Source organism: Phodopus roborovskii, unplaced genomic scaffold (assembly GCF_943737965.1).
Source record: "Phodopus roborovskii unplaced genomic scaffold, PHOROB, whole genome shotgun sequence".
Lineage (NCBI taxonomy): Eukaryota > Metazoa > Chordata > Mammalia > Rodentia > Cricetidae > Phodopus > Phodopus roborovskii.
The window spans coordinates 4,013,519-4,032,418 of record NW_026126517.1 but is presented as its reverse complement, the minus strand read 5'-3'; the positions used below and the strand labels follow the sequence as shown (position 1 = coordinate 4,032,418).

The 18,900-nt window shown below is 38.6% G+C and overlaps 1 protein-coding gene across 1 annotated transcript in view; it reads left to right on the top strand.

The window, feature by feature from the left end:
- Dpy19l1 (dpy-19 like C-mannosyltransferase 1) overlaps nt 1-18,900 on the top strand; it is a 93,775-nt gene that overhangs the window by 63,540 nt on the left and 11,335 nt on the right. Inside the window, exons 11-16 of the mRNA XM_051196896.1 lie at nt 3,656-3,742; nt 5,231-5,290; nt 5,751-5,831; nt 11,635-11,736; nt 13,725-13,796; nt 15,687-15,736. Coding sequence (XP_051052853.1) covers nt 3,656-3,742; nt 5,231-5,290; nt 5,751-5,831; nt 11,635-11,736; nt 13,725-13,796; nt 15,687-15,736 — 452 coding nt within the window. The remainder of the gene's footprint in view (nt 1-3,655; nt 3,743-5,230; nt 5,291-5,750; nt 5,832-11,634; nt 11,737-13,724; nt 13,797-15,686; nt 15,737-18,900) is intronic.

Sequence of the window (18,900 nt, the reverse complement as noted above, 5' to 3'; positions counted from 1 at the left end):
ATTTGTATGCATTTGTATATGTAAACGTATGTCTAGAGTTCCTGTGCCTATTGGTTGAATTTATATATAGCTCATCTTTTCAGTGTTATTAATCCAAATTCTTGCTGCTGTAATGGAAAGCAGTTGCCTTTGGATAGTAACCCACATCTCATCTTGCTGCAGTTTCTTATTAACTCTGGTGGTGTTGGTTGAGATATCCTTTATAGATTGCCATGTCCCATGCAAAGATAGCTGATTTCTTCCTTCTAGCCTTCACATCCTTCCTCACTAGGCTGTGGGCTTTTTGAGAGGCAGTAGTGGGAGGAAACGGACAGCCGTACTCCCTGTCTTAGCAGGAAAGCTTCATTACCCTACATTAACACTGATGTATATATGTGGACTTTGGTGAATCTTCTTTGTCAACTTTAGGGATTTACTTTGTTAATACCAGGTTGCTGGAAATATTTTTCCTTTAAATCGTGAATTCATGTTGAATGTGGTCAGGTCATTTTTATTTTCTTTACCTGTTTTATTTTTCAGGCTGTGGATGTTAATAGAGTAATAGTTTTCAAATGCTGAATGCTACTGCTTGGGGTACATCCTCTTGGCTGTAGTGTATGGTTCTTCTTACCTAATGTTCAATTTGACTTGCTGATATTTTGTTGAATTGGGGATTTTTGCATCTATGTTCATGAGAGATACTGACAGTAGTTTTATTGTAATGCCATTGTCTGAGTTAGCCTGAAACTTGTGTCGTAGAAAGGTTTAAAAAGAATTGCCTTGGCTTTTATATTTCAGAAGAGAATGTAATAAGATGGTTTAATTTCTTCCTAAGAATGGGATACTCTGGCATACTTCAGAGCAGTACTATTTTCTCCTCCTGAAAGCACAGAAGGATTTCCCTCTATGGTTTTTGCTCAGAGAGGGAAAAAAATGACTAAATTGTAAGCTCCCCCTTCCCACTGTGCTCACTGCAGCTGTCATCAGTCCATCACAGTACGGGTCTCCTTGTCCCAGGTTGCTTCCCTAGGAGTTTGTGCTCTAGTGAGTGGAGTTACACCAGTCTGTCTCCTCTACTATGAGGCAGTGTGCTGTGTGATCTCACCTCTCTGCACTATACGGGGGGGGGGGGGGGGTTGGTTGGTTACTGTTTTCCTTGTTGCTAAGTCCCATTGACAACATCTAAGCTCTCTATGTGGAACTCCCCTTGTGGAGTCTCTTAATTTGCATTCCTTTGATGGTTATAGTAGGTATTTTGTCATTTGGTTCTAAGTAATTTCTGTATCTTTGAAGATATGTCATTTCAGGTTATTCACCCATGTTTGAAAAAAGTTTTTGTGTTGAGTTTTAGGAGTTATGCATATATTATGATAAGTTGGCTTTTGACCCTACTTTCCTTTATCAGTTGATGAGCATTAAGTTTTAGATATCTCAGTTGCTATTTTCTATGCTCATAGTGTCCTACCCAAGAAAATATTGTGAATCAAATTACAAGAAAATATTGTGTAATTAGATTATGGAAACTCTGAGGGCTTTACCATTTTAGTTCTTATGTTCAGATTTCATTCTGTTTTGAGCTAATTATTGAGAATAGTACTAGATAGTAGTCCATATGCATGGAGATATCTAGTTTCCTAACCACTGTTGCTTGAAAAGGTTGTCTCATTTCCATTGTCTGATGTTGGAAATCTTTTCAAAAGTCATTGGTCCATTCTTTGAAGGGGTTGTGTCTGTTCAGAGTTCAAGGTCATTCAGTGTTCTGTCCTTTGACTTTATGCCTGCCCTACAGCATTCTTAGTACTTTGCTTTCATATCAAGTTTTGAAACCCAAGTTTGAGTCTATACCCTGTTCTTTTCACTGTTGCTTTATCTACCTTGTGCCCCTTAGATTCTACATGAATTTTTCATTCTTCAAAAGATGTTGAGATTTCCTAGTTACTATACTGAATCTGTAGCTGTCTGAGTGTTCATAGCAGGTTAGAAGCAGTCAAATGATGAACATGAGCTGCCTTTCCATTATTCGTGTCTTTATTTCCTTCAATGTCATTTTATAGTTTTCTCTAAGTGTTATGCCTCCACAATTAAGCTAACCACCAAATTAGAGTATTTTTATTCTTTTTGATGTTATTCGCAAAAGGGTTTATTTTCTATATCTCTCAGATTGTTTCTTGTTAGTATGTGGACACAGGATGGGTTTTTATGTTATATCTGGTGATTTTCCCAAACTTTTAAGAATTGTTATCCTATATTTAGGCTTTTCTTTATATGAAATAGTATCTGTGAACAGACATTTTAGTCTTTCACCTCCACTCTGATTTTGATGTGTTCTTTCCTGTCCAAGTGACTCAAGTTGGTACTGCCCCATGTTACTGCTCCCAGAGAGAGAAATTTCAGTCTCTCATTGTTGAGAACAGAGTCTACTGTGGCTTCATATATAACCTCTATTGTGTAAAGGTAGATTCAGCCTGTCCCCAGTTTGTTCATTATATTGTAAATGGAATTTGCCAAATACTTTTCTGTATCAATTGGAACAATTGTACCTTTCATTCTCAAGTTGTAGTGTATTATATCAATTGGTTTTTTAGTTATAAATATGTATTTTGAAATGAAATCCACATGCAAATGGAAATATATCAAAGAAAAGTGAAACTTGCAGAATAAAGCATGGGCTTTTCATTTTTAAAAGCTTTTTAAATTATAAAGATAAGTTCTGAGGACCTAAAGGAGATGAATGATAAATATGGCTAACATAAAAATTTAAGCAGTAAGCTTACTACAAAAATAGAACAGAGATAAAAAGTGAACTGTGGAAATCTTTGAGTGTTTTTGTTTCATAAATAGCTTTGTTCTTTGACACTTAAGAAGAGTCTAAAGGAAATCCACTAAACTATGTAGTAGAAATAATCAGTTCATACTCACACCGCATATGGAAGGCACCGTCTCATGTACCATTACTGTAATGAAGGGGAAACAGTGATAGAGCATTTCCCCAGGTATACAGCAAAGTTTTTAAGAAGTAATGTGCAGCATGAGTCAGAGTGTGTGTCAACAGAAATGCTTATCAGTTTGTGGGAAGTAAACTGGTACATCTATTTGTCCAGCACTTTGTCTTTGAAATGGCTGTATCTTGACCCCTCAGTTTTTCTTGAGGTGGTTTATATGTAGAAGTGTATTGACCAGTGTGTAAGATGCATACAGAAGGCCCTGTCATTTGGACCAGGGAAGAGAAAAACAGGGTAGACCAGAAGGCACTTAAGTGTTGGGCAGTACTCAGGATGGTTTAAATAGACTGTGACTCCTGTGTAGACTGGGATATGCTTTTAGTTCTTAGAGTGAATTAGATAGATTTGGGTTGGTATGGGAAGCTTCCTGAAGTATGTTCAAGAGTCAAAGCAAGAAAGGATAGCTTATGGGTGGGTACCCACTTGTTTCTTATGAATAAAATATAAACTAGAATTTCAAATGCTGGTGTCTGGGAAGGTGCACAGGAAATGGCTGATGAAGACTGTCCTAGAGTGTGGGGCTTGGAATGTAGAGTGAGCTGGGTTTTGCCTGGTAGCCCTTTTTTGAGTGCTTTAAATTCATCTATCATGGAAGTGTACAATTTGAAAGTGAAAGTCCCTGTTTTTCCTTTGGGTCTATGTGTATTAATTGCACGTCTTTTGGACTTTTACAGATTTCTCTTGTACTTTGTTTTGTGTTGATGTTTGGGAACTCGATGTTACTAACATCTTACTATGCTTCGTCTTTGGTAATTATTTGGGTAAGTATTCCTTTGGCTTTATTTTTTTCTTTTTTTAACTTTATTTTTGAGAATTTTATGGTTGATACAATGAAGTATGATCACAGATATCCCCGACTCCCCTTCAGCACATCCTCTGAGCATCATGGTTTTGGTTTTTTATTAATAATTCACTATGTTTAGTTAATCTGTCTGGCTGTTTTTGAAACAAATAGTTTTAATTTCTTTATCACTGGCTTGAGATGCATGAATAGCTTCTGTGGGGTCATAAAGTGTTTGTCAACTTTATCTTTACTTGATAGAGCAGTGAAGTTCTCACTTTGGAAGCAGAGAAAGTAAGAATCAGTGACGTCAGTCCCCCGTGCCCTTAGCTTTCCTTATATCTGCTTTGTTCTTGGGTTCATTGCAGGGGGATTTTGTGCTTCCTAAATTCTCTTTTCATCTTTTCAGTTTCAGTCTAAATCTAAAAGTTGTCTTAAATTTGGACTTGTGTGCACTTCTAGGAAATTACTTTGATTCATGGGCTTTAGTATTACAGGGTTTTGCAGACCCAAGTTCTTTTCCTGTAGCACATGCAGTCCAGCTGAGACACCCACATTGCACTTCCATTGGAGTGCTTTCCACCTCTTTCCGCCTCTTGTGTAGTCATCATTTAATTCACTTGATCTCCAGAACCCGTTAATAAATCTGGAAAGTCTTAAATTCCTGCCTCACAGATAACTACTTTAAAAATACCCATTTTCCTAGCCTGAGGCACTCCCTGTAGCTGGTGTATTATTTATTACTCTGCAGCTGAAGTATATTTAGCCATAGCCATGGGCTTGTGTGCTGTTTGAAACCCTAAACTAGGAGCTGCTATGGCTGTACCTTGGGATTAAGATTGACAAATCCTCTAAGATGGTTTTGTCAAGTTTGAAGTCTGTTTTTCTCACTGGAGGTAATATAGTTTAGAATTCATGTACCTGGACTCAATTTAACACAGAAATACTTTGTTAGGACAATAAAATCTCATGTATAGGTCATGAATCAGGGATTTTAAGCTTAAAGGGAATCTTAATGCTTTTGTAAGCTATTTAAATTTCTGAAACTGTTGCATACCTCTTAATTCATAGGTAAACCAGCTATATAAAATAGAGAAGTAGATCTTTTTTATACAGTTGTTTTCAGTTTTACAAACTCACTGGCAATAAGTTTGTTAGTGTTAATTTTTTGAAGATATGCCTTGAAGTCACTAACTACATATATGCACATGGAGTGATAATTGTGAAAAATCCACAAAATGAAGCAAAGGACATGAATGTAAGAAACAAATTTGCAGGGAGAAAGGATGCGACTAAGAGAGATGGTGTGGTGGAGTAATTAGGATGTAGTGTATATATGCATGAAAATGTCAAAGAACAGATTTAATTAATGAGTCAGTCATGTGCTGAATTTTACATTCTTCAAAGTCTCAGTTATTCTGAATATTAGTTACTTGAATGTCTGAGTATTCATTTGTGTCCTATTCAGGGATTGCTGGCAGTGAAACCACAGCTCCTAAAAATGAATGTATCTGAACTGAGTTTATGGGTAAGAATAAACCTGTGTGTTTTTTGCTTCTCTAAACTATATCATTGGTTTTATGCTGTACTTTTGAAGGGATTATACATACAATGCAGGGGCCCAATAGCTTTGTAATAAACATATGAGGGCTCTGTTTGAATGTGCAAATCATCCTTTTCATTATTAAGTGAAGTGCCTTGTGGGTTAAGTAGTCCATTCAAGATTTATTCATTACCCCACATTGCTTCTGAGGAGCAGCCATGTGTAACAAACCTCACCATAGGAGTCAAGCTGCCGTTCCTGTTTACATCGCTGATAAGACATAAATATACTTTGCTAGAAAGATCATATGTTCTCAGCTTTATTTTTAGTTATATAACCTTTGGTTTCAGAGCAGCTTGCTAACATGGGAATAAAGCATTTGTTCTGTTCATTTTGCCAGGCTTCAGAAGATTGAAGCAAAGTTACTTTTATTTTTCTTCTGTAGGTTATCCAAGGGTGTTGTTGGTTATGTGGAACTGTTACACTCAAGTATTTGACTTCCAGAATCTTTGGCATTGCAGATGATGTAAGTGCATTGTTGCTTAAAATTTAAAGACTTGAAAAGGACCCAATAGACAGGGAATAAATTAGTGGAATTGTTAGAGTATTATCACTTAAGATAGATCCCAAGGTAAAGTAAACATCGTTTTTCTCTGTTTAATGTAAGAAAGAAAATCACAAAAAATATGATTATGTATATAATTTTAATCTCCAAAATTAACATGTCCCCCCCCTTTTAGTATATTTCTATGTCACAAAGATGTAATAGATGCTAAAACAAGACCTCTGGACACAAAAGCCTACAGTATAGCCATTTTCTAACTTCTTTACTATCTCTTTTTAAAATCAGTGAGATAGTATCTTCAGTGTCATGAATAGAGATCTGCCCTTCCCATCATCTCTGTGGTGTGTTCTTGGGATTTTTGTGTGGATGCCATTGTTCACAGAGCCATGTTAGACTTAAGAGATTTTGTTTTGTTTGGCTAGAACATAGAATAAAATGATCATGTTTCTGATTTGTTACTTTAAGGATTCTTTTTGTTGATTTATTTTTTAAGACAAGGTTTCTCTGTGTAGCTTTGTAGACCAGAGTGGCCTGCCTCTGTCTCCCAAGTGCTGGGATTAAAGGTGTGTGTCACCATTGCCCTGCTTCTTAGAGATCCTTCTTGTGAATAGTTGCTTTATGTGTATGTGTGCTCTCTCTCTCCCTCTTTCTCTCTCTCTCTCTTCCTCTTTGTGTGTGTGTGTGTGTGTGTGTGTTCATGGTGCTTGTCATGGTATTTATGTGGGTGCCTGTGAGTGAGCAGAATTGGATATGAAGTATTCTGTTCTATCATCTCTAACTTACTATCTTGCGGCAATGTCTCCACGAATGTGTAACTAGACTGGGGGCCAGCAAGCCCCAGTGATCCTCCAGTCTCACCCTTTATGTTGCTGGTATTATAGGCAGGCTTTGGCCTGTACCTCCTCAAACCATCCCCTGGCCTCACTTTGCTGTGTTTTGATGTTGTGATTAGCACATTCTAAGTTAGGATCCTCCCAGCAATTACAATAATGCGAAAGATAGTGAAGCTATGGCAAGTAAGAGTAGTAAGTTTAGCATGCTACAGGAGCACACAGGAGGAAAATCAGAAATGGACCAGATGAGAGGGGAATGGTGATGGAGCTGGATGCAGAAAGTAGGAAGGGGGGGGGGGATACAAGAGCTCCAGTCTCAGCTATGTGGACTCTGTTTCCTTTCTGTTGCGAAACAAACGAATTAAGATAGTGATTCAGACTGAAGGCACTGGTGACATTTCTGTTGTAACCTACTGTCCCAGTGAAAGGAAGTGACCAAAAGTATGCTGTCAATGCAGATTTCCACACAAGAGATGTAAGCATGGTGAATGTCGCTGTTAATAGTGAGCAACAGTTGTGCTTCCCTCATTCTTAATGTGCTATTGCTAAAGAAGCAAGTGCCAGGCACCCAGCCCTGGAAAGGACTCCTCATCCTCCTTTTTGGAGGAGTCAGTGCCTGTCCCTGCACCTGCCAGTTCTCTCTAGTCTGAGGAGCTAGCCTGGTGTTCAAGTATTTCCACTTTGCAAGTTTTATGTAGGTCTCCTTTCACCAGTGATGCATTCTGGAGCTTTTAAAACAAGACAAAAACAAACAATAGAAAAACCCATTTGTACTTCACAGGAATGTCTTTTTACTGGAGTTGTATAGTTCTGCAGGTTGGAATGGCCATGTTTTACCTGTGAGATCTTATAGTTTAAGGAATTTAGTGAGAGCAGCATGGGGTCGGTGCTCCTTAAGCACTGGTCAGTGTTGTCATGGTTATTGTTGTTCCTGTAATTATATGCTCACACACATGAGCACCATCTTCTTCCTCCATGGAGTCATTGACGGGTCCTTAGCTTGTTAGTTTGTTAGATAGTGCTACAATGCACTGAGTTTTGAAGAATTCTTCTTAGTTTTTAATGGTGGTTCTAGAAATTATGATACATAACTTCATTTAAGCGGTCTACTTAGGCTCCTGCTGGCTTAATTCAGGTTAAATCTATAGTGCCTCTGCCTTGGAGTCTCTGTGCTCTCCCTTTGTGACATTATTGTCAAACATTGGCCATCTGTGTGTTGTGCAAACAGCACAAGTTCTGATTATTGCTTTATGCACTCTTGTGTCTTAAATGAAGAGAAAAAGAACATAGGGGCTTATATTGCCTTTTGTAGTTATCAACATCAACATTTTCCACCATTTTTATTATCCTATTTTGTGCTTGAGAAGGTTTGTTTACTCTTAACCTGGTAGTCTCTAAGCAGTGGGTTTCTTTTGGTTTTCTTTCTATTTCAGTGTTTAGACTTGTTTTTTTTTTTTTATTTTTTTTTATTGACTAGTTTCTTTAAAACTTATGGCCTTTATTATTTCTAAGAAGCTAATCAATAATCTTCTATAAACATTGATAAAGTTCCATGCCTCTTTGATAGCTCCCTGAAGGTCCATACTACTTTATGCTCCATCAGCTGTGGGTTTGTAGAACACTTGGGCTCTCTTGGATCTCTCTTGTACAGGTTTATAGTTCCCAGTCCTCCAGAGGTGTGAAAATATCCCATTTATTAGATGGTCATCTCATCTCTAGGTTCTCATTGTAGCATTTACAGCTAGTCTGCCCATCTTTTGTTCATGTTACTGCAATTGATGCTGTAGTCAGGAAGACTTTCATCTTTTATTTCCTGTTGTTGTTGATGATAATTTTTAAAATTGGGCCCACCACCCTTATAGAGACCTTGCACACCATTGACCCAACAAGCTACAGAATCCATGGTGGTGTTGATGGTTGATGCAACTGCCTAGGCCAAGAGTATTATAAATTCCCATTTCTTTGACCAGGTTTTATCAGCAAAGACAGCTTGGTGGTGATTAGAATAGAAGATTGGTGGTGATTAGAATAGAAGATTGTGACCTGGTTGTTTGTGAAACTTTTGTCCAGTTTTATAGTTGTCTTGGGGGAGGGAATTTCTGACTCTCCCATATCTAGGAGTTTCCACCTTCACTGACATTCCAACATTGACCCAGTGTTGTTCTGAAGCAAATCTCACTTGCTTATTGTATTATTCTTTCTAAATAGTGCTGAGTGATGGCTAGTATTTTAAGGATATTTGCTTTTAATCAGGAAAGATAATTAGCCACAGTTTTCTTTTACTTGTAATGATTTTGTCTTCAGGATAGTGGTGGCTTCCAACATTTTTGAAGATTTGTCCCATCTCCTACTTTCAGAGAGCTTTTGAATACAGCTGGCATTTCCCTTTAAATGTAGCAGAGAACAATTAGAGAGCCTGCAGTGCTCAGGATTTTCTGTGTGAGGAGGTTTTCAGTGTACACTCAACTTCCTTAGGAACTTAGCCATCTGGCTGGAGCTTTGACAGGTGTCCTTGGGCCGCTGTGCCTGCTCTCTGTGTGCTACCAAGTGGAGCATGCTTTCAGAATTACATGTGCAAGTTTTACATATGTACACATATGGGGCATGATCTCTTATTAAACAATTAAGTTCTCAACTTCTCTGACTTGACAGGTCATATTGTACTATATACTATGTACAGTATCATATGAGGACACTTTGGTACATTGTGGAATTCTAAAAAGCAGCCTTTCCTCAGATAACTTCGTTGTTATTGTTTTGCTATTGCTGTTTCAGGGCTAGAGCTCTTAGCATCTATTCTCTGCATTTTGCATTGGAGTATATAAGGGTCACTAGTGACAGTCACCTGATGTGCAGTAGGTCTGCTAAGTTTCTCCTACTTAACTTGAACTCTAACCACACTTTTCCCCTCACTTTGTGCTCTCCCATGCCATTTTTAACCTCCCTTCTTTTGAGATGAATTTTTGTAGAGTCCATTTGCAAGATGGAGCCTGTAGGAAAATGTGTGGCACTTTTGCTTTTACCACTCTTATTTTCTGGTAAATTTGTCTTAATTATTCCTGTAAGTAGTGCTTTTTGCATACTTCATAAATTTGCTTTACATCTACATGATCTAAAGGTTATTAAATTTAGGCCTATTTTGTTTCCAGTCAAAATAGGACTCCTGAAGCCATTCATAGATATTTTCTAGTTTTACTGCATTTTTGATTTAAAAAAATTTATATGAAATTTCAACATACTATTATGACATGCTATATAATATAAACACTTATTATTTTTTTTTACTCTGCTTAAGGAAATGTGTATGCTCTTCCTGTAAAGTTTATGACCTTTATTTATGTTCTAATTAATTATATTATGCCGATTTAGTTAAATTTTTATCTTCTCTTGCTCCTGGGATAATGCTTAACGTTTCTAGTGAATACTGTCAGCTTGCCTATTTCTCCTACAGCTTTCATAGACATACATTTGAATCTCTGTGGTAGTCTGCATACAAGCATTTGTCATTTTGCTTTGCCCTTCATTTACCAGCTCATAGTATTGTCTTTTCACAAGTTTTCCTGAATCTCTATATGTTTTTTATCTTGAATTTTGCATTTTATATGTGTGTGTTTTGTGGATGGGGGCCAGGGGCAGAGTTCTCTCTTTTCACTATGGTCTGGGCCCACACTTAGTTCATCAGTTTGCATGGCAAGTGCCTTTACCTGAATCTCATTGGCTCTTGAATTTACAAACTAAGTTCTGTGAGATGCCTTCATTGCTTCCCTAGGTTTTTGTTTCAAACTTAGGTTGTTTTCTTTCATGCTTTTGTGTCGAGTTTATCTTCTGTAGACAACATAATATTATATTTGTTCCCTTCAATCAGTTTGAGCATCACTCCTTTAATTAGTAGGTACTTTAATTAGTAGGTACTTTAAGCTCTTTCTGTATAGATGGCAATTGCCTTTTGCTAGGAAGTTTTTCTTCATTTTATTTGGGAATTGTTTCCTTTTGCTGTTTCAGGGGCCACACAACCTCCCCTCTGGTTCATAAATTTATCACCTTTCTTCTCTGACAGCTTATTTCTCATCGTATTCCCACCCTCCTTTCTGCTTCACTCTCTCCAGCTCCTGTGGGGTGGGGTGGTGGCCTTGGGCAAAATTGCCTTTTCTTGGGCTTTGCTGTTTTAGATAATAGTTAATGTGAAATTTTGGTGAATGTCTACTGTCTTCAAGCCTTCCCTTTTCCATTTAAAAGTGAAGCAGATAAGCCAGGTGTTTGTGGGGCACACCTTTAATCCCAGCACTCTAGAGGCAGGGGCAGGCAGATCTCTGTGAGTTTGAGGTCAGCCTGGTCTACAGAGCGAGTTCCAGGACAGGCTCCAGAGCTACACAGAGAAACCCTGTCTTGAAAAACAAAAGCAACAACAACTGTGAAGCAGGCACACACAGCCCTTGTTGGCTGTCAGTCAGAAAGTACCTTCTATGCAAATTCCTCCCATGTCTGCTACCTTTAAACTGTCTGTTAAGTCCCTTCCCAGATTTGGACTCTGGTTTCCCTCTGTACTCCAGACCCAGCTTCCTATGTGGTTGTCAGAAATCTTAAGAGTTCCTGGCTCATACCTTTTGTTAGAGAGCAAGGTGAGGACTAAGCAGCTGTTCTACCAGGTTTAGCACCATGAGCAGAAAACTTCAAAGGTCAAAAGCCTTGGGCATTGATAAGTGCGTGGTAGAGATGTTGGCAGGAAAGTTTGGAAGCTGTCACTTGCTGGCAGAACAGGGGCACAGCTGTGAGGTTGTAGTAACAGAAGAACAGGACTTTTTTTAACGTAAAAGCCAGATTTGGAACAATGGACGTTTTCCACGGTGAAAACTATTTTTAGATACTGTTAAGATTAAAATGCATAATTATAATGTTTGGCTTAGTATAATGATTCCTGACTTTCTTTCTAGGCTCACATTGGCAACTTACTAACATCAAAATTCTTCAGTTACAAGGATTTTGATACTTTACTGTATACTTGTGCAGCAGAGTTTGACTTTATGGAAAAGGAGGTAAGCTCTGACTCCCAATTCTGCCCCTTGCCTTCGGCCTTTCCTTTTCCATAGGATGCACTGCTGCTCCTGGGCCTGCATGCACTGTTATCTCAGCTTAGAAGTCTAGCAGTTTAATGCAAGCTTCTCCCATTTGCATATTTATTCATGACCTCTGCCGTGTTGGTAATTTGGAAATATGCATTCAGAATATCCACAATGCTTGCCTGAGTGAACACAGGTGTTTCCAATTGCCTCTTTTCAGAGGCAGCACCGCATAGTTCAGTCAGGCACTCAGGCTTGCATGCTTCCACTTACTGTGTGGATATTTGAATGCTCTCATTGCATTTAAATGTCATTGAGCACAAAGTTCTCGTACTAACATTTCTTTTTTGAAAATTGATTCAGATGTTTAATGTTTACAGGAAAACTGGGGAGTGGATAGTGGATTTGTGGGACAGAATGCTGCAATGTGAATTCATGGTCTTGAACAAACACATCTCATTCTTTGTGTTATATATAGTCTACTAGTTCCTAGTAGTATACTGCAGACAGATACTGTGAAGACAGAATGAGATTTCACATACTAAAGTACTTTGATCTCTTTAGTGAAATATTTCCAATACTACCTGAGGTATTTTGTCTCAACATGCTTGCTTATATTAGCCTTGGAAACACCATGCATGTTGAATTCCTTTATTGCTGCTTGCACCTGGTACACTTCCTCTCTCACTATATGTGTAGGAATATACTAAACTGGGCATTACTTTATTGACACATTCATTGTTCCTATAATCCCACTCTGATAATTCTATGTCCTGAGTGCCAGGCCAGCAGCCATTAGTGTAGACTTACCTGTTCTTAGGCAAGTGTGCCTTGATGATTCCAAATGCATGTTAGTCTTCTTTTGTCCTGTTTGTGCTACATAATACATAATACATAATAACTGATTTTAAAAACTATAAAAATTATAATGAAAAAAGTCAAAGGAAAAGTATTTTATAGGGTCTTAAAATAACAGTTTTTAGGGAATCGAGACTCCTTCAAGAAAGTGCTAAAGAGAATAGGAGGTAAATATAAGCAGAGAACTGAGATGTAAGACTACTGAGAACATCATGCACGCTTCTGTAACCCAAGAGTGGTCATTGCCAGGTCTAGTGAAATAAATTGTTTATTCAGGCATGCCATGACTTCATTCAGCTTAAACAGAAAGCCAGGCTCTTGTATGCCATTCCTGCCACCATGTATGTATGAATTCAGGGACAGTGTTGCTGAGGCAGTTGAGTGTCCTTCACTTCAGGGAATGCATGCCTTTTATTGCACATAAGTATAGTAAGGAAAGAGACAAACCTTGAATGCTATTCCCTAACACAATTCCAAACTGACCTGGAAAGATGCTTAAAATATGTAATGGAGAGTAAGTAAAGGAGATCTTACCTATAATTGACCCACAAAAGTGAAAGCTCAACATCCCAACAGTGGCTTGAGTAGGGAGAAAACTGAGAGGCACACAGGACTGTGTTACAAAATACATTTCTATAATTTTATCTGTTGATGAAGTGTAACAATTAGCTTTGTTACCTTCATAACATTGGTCATTATTCAGTGTGTATTTGTGTGTAAGAAAAAGAAACCCAGTAGGTAAGACTATACGTAAAATGTACAATGCAGCCCGTTCCTTGTAAATAGGCACTGCTTGCTTGGAATGAACAGTGAGAGCTTCAGTTAGACAAATCGTGTATTGTGTGAAGAGAAGAATCTCTAGTTGCGTTTCACATGAGTTTTGGGAACTGTATTTTTAATGTTTTCAACTCAGCACTGGTGAAATGTGTTTCTATGGAAACGTGCCTTAATTTCAGTGATGGGAGTCAGTGGATAGTTTGGACTCTTGGTTGAGGAATGTTTGTATTTCTGTACTTGCACTTTTAGAAATTCACCCATTTCATCATTTAAAAAGAAGTTTTGTTTGGCTAACACATTTCCTTCTAACAAATACCCTTCAATTTTAGACTCCACTGAGATACACAAAGACGCTGCTGCTTCCTGTTGTTCTCATCGTGTTTGCTGCGATTGTTAGAAAGGTGCGCTTGCCACGGCATGCTTTTCTCAGTTAAACATGTTTGTGTTTTTGTATGGTAGTTATTTGGCTATAGTATAATATGATAGCTTTATACTGATTTGTTGAAACAGTCCGTATTTTTCTACTGATGGCCTTTGATGAATGCTTAGAAATCTTAAAGATATTATGTTCTCTTTTAGCCTAAAATAGACCTAAGAAAGAATGGCTTAGGTTCCAATTCTACATTTTGCAAGTCATGTCTAAAGGCCATCATTGACCGAGATACAAGTTGATTTAGCCAAGTCTATTGCTGACTGGATTTTAATGTTAAGTAATATTTCCAGAATATTTAATATTTAACTGGTTTTGTATGATATAGGAATAGCTTTCAGTTACTCCTGAATAGGGTGTATTATTAATCAAAAAGAATTGGGACACTGCAATGTATTGATGAACTGGATAACTCCAAGTTGCCTTGGTAATGAAATTCTAAGCTCTGCTGTAAACTAGGCCCAAGAAACATCAGTCTCCTATGAAGAAAAGCGGGTGTGAAACTGTTTCTTAAGTAGCTTGAGAAGGCTGTAAGTACATGAGACTTAAGAGATGGGATTAGCCTGCAATCGAAGAAGAGATGACAAAGCCTAACAATTTATTGATCTCTAGTGATTTGCGTTAACACAGTGCGTTAATCTGTGGGATATTCTGTACTGTGATTACTGTTCAATTGTATTGTGATGTGCTTCGTACTCCCCCAGACTATTTCCCCATGGCATACTTTGATGTGTTACCCAGGCAGTGACCCCTGGGCAGACAGATACTGCCTTGAAGATCAGAGGTTGTTAGTAGCTCCCTTTGTGCCCATTGTCACACTAGACTCAGTCTTAGCACCCTCCTCCTATACCAGACACCCACTGGTACTCAACTTTGCCCTCTGCATGTTTCAGCTTCTGTTGATTTACTCAGTTTCATTGTTTGCCAGGTTCTACACCTGCCTTCCACTTTTGCATTGTTACTCATACATAATAATCATCAAAAATGACCAGATATTGACCGCCAAGGACCTATTCAAAGACTACAGTGGCAAGGCATGATAGCACATGCCTTTAATCTCTGTGCCTGGAAGGCTGAGGCAGGTGGATGTCTGTGGATTCTAGGCTGTTCTGGTCTGGTCTGAATACCGAGTTCTAGGCCAGCTAGAGCTACACAGTGAGATAAGGCTGCTCAATAAAACAAAGTATTGCAGCTTTGATGGCAAGATATGGTGGAATATAGTAGGTCAGATGGATAAAGCTACACTGTTTAAAGAGCAAAATATTTAAATAGAAGCTGGATAATTTTTCAAATATTTAAAAGCTTACCATTTGGAAGATATGACTACATTCCTTTTGATGCCTTCTAGATATGGTCAGTGATCAATTCCCAGATATAGGACCTTTGACCAGAAATGCTAAGACCAATCAGGGGAGTAGTAGAGTCTCAGGCAGCAGCCCAGTGGTTATTCCAAGAGTTAAACTAAGGTGTGTACAAGATGCTGCCAGGATCTTCATACTGGAGATAAAATTCCCAAAGGTTGTTGTTTCTAGCCATTTTGCAGTTCTATGTGTATGATTAGGGGAAGTTGTTGAGATCACAGGACAGTCAGGACCAGCAGAGATGCTTAACGTTTGTTCCCCTCCGGAAGACCTTCATCCTTCTGAGCCTATTGCTCATGTCCTAAATGGGGTATTGTAATTTTCCTAATGGGATTGCTGAAAATAGACACAGTCAAGGACTGTGCTAGTACAAAATAATGTTAAAATTACTGTTTTTGAGTAGTCTCCCTTATCTCCCTACTTCTCATATTTATATTGAAAGTTTTAATATTTATTTTCTTTATAAAAACTTTTCTAAAGTCTTTAAACATCCTTTTCAGATTATTAGTGATATGTGGCATGTCATAGCTAAACAACAGACACATATAAGGTAAATATGCACTTCATTTTCTTCCATTTATTGAATATTTACTTTGGTATATATTTGTATGCTTACATCTTGTACACTTCATAAGGGGAGCTTTCTATTGTCATCATTCCCCTTCCTGTAGAGAATGCTTTACTGTGTGTATTCATTTATCGACTCTCATCCAGAGAAGTCTCACTTTGGCCCCTCACATCCTCCTTCCTGGAGGGACACAGCTTTGCCAGTTCAGCGAGAAAATCAAGAAAATTAATTATTCTGTTTGGGGTCCAGTAGATTGCCATATTTGAGAAATACACAGGGAATTATGAAACAAGATCCATTTCTCATTTTTTACCTAACTTCCCTAAGAAGCAATTTTAAAACAGGTAACCAAGTGTACCTAGAAAATGACAACGAGAGGGTACTTGTAATTGAAGAAATGGAAGGCCTGTTCAGCAGGCTGCAACACTTACATGCTGGGAAAGTTGAAAACATCAACCACAAGTACTTCAGTCTGATAAAAGATGCCAGAAGCATTATGAAAGGAAAATGATAGTTACAGTCAATATTTGTGATAAGTGACTCAGGATGGATGACAGCGAGTGACATACAAAGAACCTAGAAAAATCAATAGGAAAAGCATTCAGACACAGAAAAGGACACCAAGAGAGAAGTGAGCCTGCCCCTTTCCCTCTCCATCACACTTTGCTCCTAGGGCTTTCTTGTGTACTTTAGCAGTGTTAAGTTGCCCCTGTCTCTGGGGTTTGAAGGAGTTGAACCCTTTGCCCATAATTTGTGTCATGCAATCCCTTGCAGTCTGACTTTCCATAGGCAGTAGGAAAGGGTAGTAGTTGAAATGGTGGATATTTACACATGACTCAAGAGAGGCTCAGAAAGGCCTACATTCTTGGTGATGAAGACATTCTGAATAAAATGAAAGTCTTTGTACTCACCAGATTAGTAAGAATTGGTAATATCCTGTGTTTGCACAGCTGGCAGAAATGGAGTATAGTTGGCTATGGCAGGAAGCCATACAGTGGGCCTGCCCTTCAAGCCAGCAGTTCCCCTAGTACAGGTACATGCTATGGAAGGGTTCACATGAATGGACACAATGGTCAGGGTGTGCTTAACGTGGTGTTGTATGTAATATGTTGTTAATGTGATCAAAATATCTATTGGTATAGAATGAAATTATGGTCCAGTTATAAAGTGAAATGTTTTACCATCTTTATGGGAACATTTCAATAATATATTATTGGTTTAAAAAAACAAACAATATACATAAGATTGCTTTTAAGTTATATATGTATGTGCATTTTCTTTTACTACTTGAACATCTTACCTTTACACTATTTCTTGAACCTCGAAGCTCCGTTAACACATGGAAAAATCTTTTATGTCACTTTAGAAACAGTTGGCTGTAACTGTGCCTTGCTTATACCTGTGCAGATAGGCAGGCAGGAAAGGGGAAATGATTCTGATGTATAATTTCATAATTTGTTTTCATCCGAGGTAATTTTTTTTTTTTTGGAAGAGTTTAGAGAAGCTTCTAAGTTAGAAACATAGTATGTAACTCTTGAAAAAGAAAGTGGAACTTTTCATAGAAAAATAGAACTGCCTCATCAAGAATAGCTTTACTACAAAGGGGTTTCAGAAAAGCTTAGCTCCATGGGTTTTTCATTTCAGTAGGGTTGAAGTTCTCTTGTGGAAAAGGGAATGGCATGGTGACATTTCCTTTTGTATAAGAACGAAAGTCACACCAATATAAAATAGAGAGGGGAAGAGAAAGAGGTTCATTTTAATTTGGATGTGATCACTGTTAAGTGCTTTCTCTGTGACCCTAGAGATAAAGGAGAGTAACTGTGGCCTTGTGTAGAAACTGCATCAGCTTTGGCGTCATCCTGAGTGCTGGGCTTAGCTTCCTTGTCTGTGAGGATGACAAAGGATTGTAGCCTGTTAACACTGTGGGTGCTCAGGAAATAAGTTTTGCTTGAAATGAATGAAGAAGGGGTATTCTGCCTCCTTCATACTTGGCCTGTGCATCTGCTAAAATGAATGCATACACATGTTTTGATAATAGATTCCCAAGTCAGATTATATTCTGTGGAGGATGATCACAGATAGAGATGTTCATCTATGTTCTATCCCTGGGAACAGCTCTGTGTTTCTTAAGGTTCTGTCTGTCAGAAAGCTGCCAGGTCTATCTTTCCTATTAGATACCTGCATTCCCCTGGCAGCTTAGCTCAGAAGCCGTAAGCTTTGGTTCTTAGGTCCATATCTTAACAGTATGCATATCTTGTCATCATCCTATTTAGAATTATATCCAGACTTTGGCTGTCCCTGCCCATCCTTACCTCCCTACCACCATTGCCTTCCTGGATTACTGCCTCTGGACCCCTCACCTCCCATCAACCATTCCTTCCTCAGTCCTTGCTTACTCTTCTCTCCAAGCCCACTGTCTTCATGGCTGGTGCAGCGGAGCCTCTCTACACTGGACCTTTCCATCCTGTCTGCTTTTTGCCCACAGGGTCTCTCAGTCTCCCCCATCTTAGACCCCACTCTATGGTGATATGACTGAGGAGCATGTGCCCCTCTTGAGTACACCATTTCCTGTTCTCTGTAGTTCTGGCCACTGTGGGACAAGGCCATATTTGCCTTTTCCCCCTAGCCTTGACTTATATATAAATTGAGAGAATATGGATTTTTTTATGTTTTGTTGCTCCTGTCCCTATACCTTTTGTGTTCAGTTGTCAATTAACTTGAATAGACAGATGGATAGATCCATACTCTGGACTCTTGCAGGTCCCATTTTAATGGCGAAGGACAAGTGAGGTGATATGCAAAATACAAGTGTGAATCCTATCTCCTCTGAGAAGGGCAGTGGCATAGACTGACATTGGAGTGAGCACTGGTGTAGGATACAAGCTTCTCTGGTGGCTTTGGGGTCAGTTAGCCTGCAACCAGGTCACTGCAGTCAGCAGAGAACAAGGGAGGAGGGAGCTGTGCAGGGAGAGCAGTGGGGCCATTGTAGCAGCTACACAGCAGATGATGGACTGGGAGTCACCATGGCAGAGGGACTGTATCCCATTTTAGACTTTGAAACTAAAGAGTAGATGGCTGGCTTCTAGATGGCCGTTTCTGTAACTGCTCTTCTTGCTACTATGGGGATTGGTGGTGGGCAGGGAAAG